This window comes from Sinocyclocheilus anshuiensis, unplaced genomic scaffold (genome assembly GCF_001515605.1).
Source record: "Sinocyclocheilus anshuiensis isolate Anshui unplaced genomic scaffold, SAMN03320099.WGS_v1.1 scaffold1827, whole genome shotgun sequence".
NCBI classification, from domain to species: Eukaryota; Metazoa; Chordata; class Actinopteri; order Cypriniformes; family Cyprinidae; genus Sinocyclocheilus; species Sinocyclocheilus anshuiensis.
The window spans coordinates 374,957-381,323 of record NW_015552696.1 but is presented as its reverse complement, the minus strand read 5'-3'; the positions used below and the strand labels follow the sequence as shown (position 1 = coordinate 381,323).

The 6,367-nt window shown below is 40.6% G+C and overlaps 1 protein-coding gene across 1 annotated transcript in view; it reads right to left on the bottom strand.

The window, feature by feature from the left end:
• Nucleotides 1-1,162: 1,162 nt before the first annotated feature.
• The window catches only part of LOC107667684 (fibroblast growth factor receptor substrate 2-like), an 11,738-nt gene continuing 6,533 nt past the window's right edge, over nucleotides 1,163-6,367 (bottom strand). Inside the window, exons 5-7 of the mRNA XM_016459410.1 lie at nucleotides 5,000-5,158; nucleotides 3,966-4,135; nucleotides 1,163-2,268 (exon numbers count right to left, since the gene is read on the bottom strand). Coding sequence (XP_016314896.1) covers nucleotides 1,378-2,268; nucleotides 3,966-4,135; nucleotides 5,000-5,158 — 1,220 coding nt within the window. The 3' untranslated portion in view covers nucleotides 1,163-1,377. The remainder of the gene's footprint in view (nucleotides 2,269-3,965; nucleotides 4,136-4,999; nucleotides 5,159-6,367) is intronic.

Genomic DNA, 6,367 nt, shown 5'->3' with positions numbered 1-6,367 from the left:
CGATTCCATATCAGTTACAAAATACTGCTACTCTTTTTTTTTAAAAACCCTAAATTGTCTAGATTAACTGCGATCATGCTACAATCACTCATCATGGCCGAAAAACTCAATTTGATGAAATTACACTTCCTCTGATACAATATTCAAGTGGTGTTTTCCATTTTTTTGTGGATAACTGTAATAGGATCTCCATCTGATGACACTAGAGACACAAGATGGAAATGCAATCCCGCTAAACAGTACCCAGATAATATCAGGGTATGAGAAGCATGTTTATGGCAGGGCAAAGGGGTCATAGTGTATGTATTGTGCTACTAAAAACCCCAATGAAACAAAATAGACTTTTATTGTGCGACGTATTGAAATCTACTATATGAAGCCAAAAATTCAAAATGTAGTGTGTGAAGTTATCTTTAGATACAGGTTTTAAAACAACTTAGTCACTTGATAAAGGGTAAATAAAGGCAAAAAAAACCGATCAGTAATACTGATTTGTACCGTACGGAATGGACCTGTGGAATGTTGTCCAACCTTGTTATTAACATAATAAAACAAAAATAAACAGGCACTGAAAAATGAGTGTAAGAAAAGTAGTAGTATATTACCATAGGAATAAAATGAAGGTATATGGCGAGCTCCTCTGTTAATCTTCTCAAGCCAACATGAGACAGAGTGACACTCTTTTAACTACATGAAATCCCTACGAGCGTTACAAACAAAACCACTTCTGTGATATCAAGTAGGGCTGCGACGATAAATCGATCTGAGATCTTCCGAATGCAACGCATTCTGAGCTTAGATTTGAACAGCAGATGGCGCTCTACTCTAGTTTTTATCCGCACACTCAAATGCTCATGAAGAAGAGCACTGAAGAGCACTTGTGTGTTCGGCCGAGTCTGTAATTTCACCTCGGCTCAGAATGCTTTTATGACGTCAGATTAATGCAAACAGCTCACTGTGAACACCCTTGTAATTCGCTTCAACCCTTTTGAATTTCAACAATGATTATTTTAGGTTCAAGTGTGTGGAAGGATTTGGAAACGAGCAGAGTACGACTGTTTCTAAAGCATCTGCTGTTCAAAACTAAGTTCAGAATCAACTCCAGAAAGAATCGCGATGCATTAGGAAAATCTCAGAATCGATGCAGAATCAATTTCTCGATTTATTTTCCCAGCCCTAATATCAAGCAGGGTTGCAAAAAGGTGGACATTTTCCAGTAAATTTCGCAAACATTCCAGAAATTCTGGAAACTTTCCCGGGATTTTTTTGGAATCTTCCATGGGTTTTTGGAAAGTTTACGGAAATTTACCACCCCTTTGCAACCCCAATACCAAGTCCACCTGCCTCTGGAATGACCTGGTGAAGTTTGAGGAGTGTTCACATGGGCAGGTCAACACTGTTATGGCGGGTTTTCCTGGAGGTACCGTCGTAACGGGGCAGTGCTTTCTGCAGGCTGGACATGGCAGCCGTGCGCTCCACGTCGATGACCGCGTACAGCTCTGTCCTGCGCGTGGGCGTCTGGGGCAGCGGCGAAGTGGGCGTCTTTAGGGTCTGAGGGTTGCTGGAGTTCTCAGTCTCGGTCTCCACCTCGATGTAGTTCAGTCTGTGAGTCTCCAAACAGGGGCGGCGGAAGTCGAAGTTGAAGAAGGTCGGCGCGGAGCGATCCCGCCAGCGGGCCGACTCCAGCTTGTTAGCGCTGAGGGGCGCGGTCACGTTTTCGGTGTTGATGTAGTAGTGAGTGGGGTCGGGGCTGTGGAAACCGTTGACAGCCTCTTCGTCTTCGGAGCCGCCCTTGGGGTGCTCTCTCAGAGGCGGCAGGGTGGGGAGGTTCTCGTAGTCCAGCAGAGCCGTCCTCCGCTGGGCCGAGTTGTTGACGTTGGTGTCGGGAGTGAGAGGAGCGCGGCGGCGAGAGACAGTGAAGTTCTCCGGAGCGCTGGGAGAGGTTTCCTCAGATCTAGCGCTGTCGCTCGCGTCCATGCCACTCGGGTGTGAAACCACACTCCCATTTGAGTTCTGGGCCGAGCTGCTCCCGGGGCTCTGCTCTCCTGACAAGCTGGCCTCTCTCTGCCTCTGTCTCTGCACTGGAGTTGGGCCCAACACAAAGCGAGCACCGTCAGGCTCCAGCTGCACTCGAGGGCCGGGATCAGGGGCCTCTTGAGGAACGGCTTCCTCTCCGTCAGATAAAGAGACATTCAGTTCTGCAGGAACCTCTAAAACACTTGGGCTGTGCTGCTCCAGCAGACCAGTGGTGTTCACATATGTGTGCCCCTGAGGAGACATGAGACATGCTTTGGTGACTATTACATTTAAATGGTGATATGACATGTGACCCTGGAGCACAAAAGCAGTCATAAATAGCACAGGTATATTTGTAGCAACAGTCAACAATACATTGTATGGGTCAAAATTATTGATTTTTCTTTTATGCCAAAAATCATTAGGATATTAATGTTCCATGAAGATATTTTGTAAATTTCCTACTGTAAATATATCAAAACTTAATTTTTGATTAGTAATATGCATTAAGGACTTCATTTGGACAACTTTAAAGGCTATTTTCTAAATATTTAGATTTTTTTGCACCCTCAGATTCCAGATGATATTTTGTAAATTTCCTACTGTAAATATATCAAAACTTAATTTTTGATTAGTAATATGCATTAAGGACTTCATTTGGACAACTTTAAAGGCTATTTTCTAAATATTTAGATTTTTTTGCACCCTCAGATTCCAGATTTTCAAATAGTTGTCTCTCAGCCAAATATTGTCCTATCATAACAAACCATATATCAATGGAAAGTTTATTTATTCAGCTTTCAGATGATGTATAAATCTCAATTTCTGACTGGTCTTATGAACCAGGGTCACATATAGGGCTGACGATTAGACGACATTATTGACAATGTCGACAATAAAAAATTGTCGACAAATATTTTGTTGTCAAGTAATCGTTTGATTTCATATGATCTAATGTAACAGCCTGCAATAATGCAGTTTGACCAGTGTGGCGCTGTAGCACAAGACTGTAATTCAGCTGTAAAGACACAGCGCTTCAGAGCAAACGCAGCCGAGCCTGAAGCTGCTGAGCGGCGTTTGGATGAATATGAAAATACATGCTGCGCGCTTTCCTCTCAATAACGAAATAAACACAACAAAAACTGACAACGGTGAGAAAGCAGCAGTTAAGAACGCATCTGATTACAGCGATGTGTGATGTTTGCATGAGCTCTGCAGTTCAGCACTCCAGTAAAGTCCAGTCACGTCACGTTTATTTATAATAGGGTTGCTCCGATTGATCGGCTACCGATCACTATCAGCCGATAATCGCTTGGGGGCGATAATTGATCGGCGGTCTCTATAAAGGCCGATCTTAAGCTGATGACGCTGCTGTGAGAGGTTTGGCACGACATGCCGTCTCAGTCTCTGTCCGGCACGGGTGAAATAATTATAATGCTGAAGGTGAGGTACACCGTCTGCAGCAGTGCAGAGATCGTTTCCGCACCGAGTCTATTTTTGCTGCGCTGCAAGCACTGAATTAAAGTAACTGCACATTTTTTGCAGTAAATATGAACATGGATTGACACGAAAATGTAGTAATTACACCATAAATGCATATTATTAAAGTCTACTGTGTTTCACAGTCAACACATATGGCTTGTTGGCTAGGTTTAAAGGGAAAGAGCACTTTTAGATAAACAAGGCAATAATAAGATGGCACTTGTGGAGGTAGGAAAACAAAGTTCTTTATGAACCACAGGATTGCTTGTAATAAAGATTTAAATGCAGAAGAAAAGGCAGTAGAGCTGATTGTTTCTGTCAATGGTAAGTTTGTGATAACGTAAGAAAAGTAACTTGACTTGGACTTCAGGACTTGAGTCTGAAACCAGGTGCTAGGAAATGTGTGAAAACCACCTAAATCACCATGACTGTGAATGGGGTTTGAGACTGATCACATTTCCACTTACCCTCACAGCCTCTTCCGCAGCTAGGAGCGGGTGCGTGGACTCCTCGCCCAGTGAAGGGAGGCACGTGCTCCCGACTGACGGATGCCGACTAGAGGGGTGAGAGGACGCATCCCCCAACGAGGGATACCTTAAGCTGCCATTTGGTAAGGTAGGGAGGAGGTTTCCAGGAGCTGAAGCAAAAAAAAAAGATTCTCATAACTGTTCTATGCATTTAAATCACCATAAATGAAAGACCATGCAAAAAAAATACCATGGTACACTTCACAATATAAATTTTTTTTTTTTTGGCATGTTTCTGTAATAACTAGATTTTTACATTTACATTTAGTCATTTAAAATGAGGGCAATCAAAATCAACAAAAGAGCAATAATATGTAAGTGCTGTGACAAGTCTTAGTTAGACTAACGCAGTACGCAAGTTTTTTTATTTATTTAATAAATAAAAAGAAAACAAGTAGATAGAATAGAAAAAAGAATAGGGAACGCTAGTATTAGAGGGTCTTTTTTGAAATAAAAAGAAAAGTAGTTAGAAAATAAATAGAATAGAGAGCGCAAGTGTTACAAGTTCAAGTGTTTTTTTGTTTTTTTTATAAATAAAAAGAAGACAAATAGATGAAATAGAATTCGAATAGAGAGTGCTAGAGTTAGAGGGTCAAACGAAGATGGAAGAGATGTGTTTTTAGCCGTTTCTTGAGACATTTACATTTTTACATGAATGAGAACTGGAATGTTGCAATGTAAAAAAAAAAAAAAAAAGTAAGTCTAATGGTCTTAAAAAAGGCTTCATTTAGTTTAAGAAAAATAAAATGTATTTCTTTCTTTATATTTTTGGAGTGGGGAATATGGTATACAGACATCTCCAGAAGTTTCATGAGGTACACCTAGTAAGTTACAGAACAGGTCAGCTCAAAAAACCAACCGCTACTTTCAATATCTTGGCAATAGTGAGAAGATGTGATCTGTATTTATTTGGTGGAGCTGCACTCATTCACAGCTCTTATGGATGCTGACGTCTGAGTGAAGTGCAGACGTACTGGTTGGTGTGTGCGGTGTGAGGGGAAGCTCTGCTTCAGCTTGTGCGAGGGTGGGCTCAAACACCGGCTCCTCCACGACGCTGATGCTGTTATTATGCATGATGTCCTGCAGCATGTTGAAGATCTCCTCGGCACGTGAACACTTGAAGGCAAATATCCCTGCAAAACATCAACACAAACACTTGCTGCTCTGCTCTAATAGATGAAATGACCAAAAGTGGACACTAACTATTGCAAATGGAGGCAAATAATAGTAAAAACAAGTAACTATAAAACTAAATTCTAGTTAATAGGGCTGGACGATTCATCGAAAATAAATCGAAACCAAAATTCAGAACCTCTATTCGACGTATTTCTCCCATGTCAGTTATTATATGCAAGTGGCAATTTCATAAAAGTATTTGGAGATGCAAGTGCATTTAACCGCAGCCGCGATCGAGCTTCAGGACAAACAAACACAAAGCGCACGTGAAAGTCTGTCAGTACGTGAGTTTCGTGCATCTAATACGCACTGCATTCTAAACGGAAGAAATGAAAGCATATCTAAAGTAAAAGACTGAAACAACAGCGAGTGGAAGCACACGTCTCAGCGCATATCCTGTGCAATGAAGCCCGCTTCAACCAAGTCCTGAGTAAAGGGTGATAAATTTAAATACCAAGTTATGTAAATGTGATATTTCAGTGTTTTCTTTTTACAGACATTTCTAAAATTCTGTTTTCACTTTGTCATTATGAGGTAATGTATAGTACAAAGCACAAACCAGTCGACTCATTTTTGACACAAATGGAACCTCATAATAAACATTCAAAAATATATGTTCACCTTTTAGGCAAATTGCATAAATTAGAATAGTGATGTCTCAAAACTAGGGCTGTCAATCGATTACATTTTTTTATCTGATTAATCACATCATTTTTCTGTGATTAATCGTGATTAATCGCACACTTCCTGAAATTAAGCATATAACATTTATCTTGTTTCAAATGTTTATTGTCATCATTTGCTATATCCAGCAAAGTAAACCAAAAGATCGAAGGGTGATTCTCAAAAATCTGTATTTTCTGCAAGCTTTTTTGAAGATAAATGTAGATGTCTTTCCAAAAAAAGGAAACTTAGAAACTCCAAAAGGACACCAAAGAACCAAACGATATAAGGAGCCCATATAAGCACATATGAAAGAAAAAAAAAAATCAGAATTTTATAGTATGTGTACAGGGCAACAGTAAAGAGCTTTTTTACATTTTAGAGAAGCCAAGTTGTGATAGCGAACAGGACCATATGGAGATGCCAAAAAAACAACAACAACCGCCTGCTGACTGCATATATCTACTACAGTACACGGATCCATTCCGTATAACTAAACACAG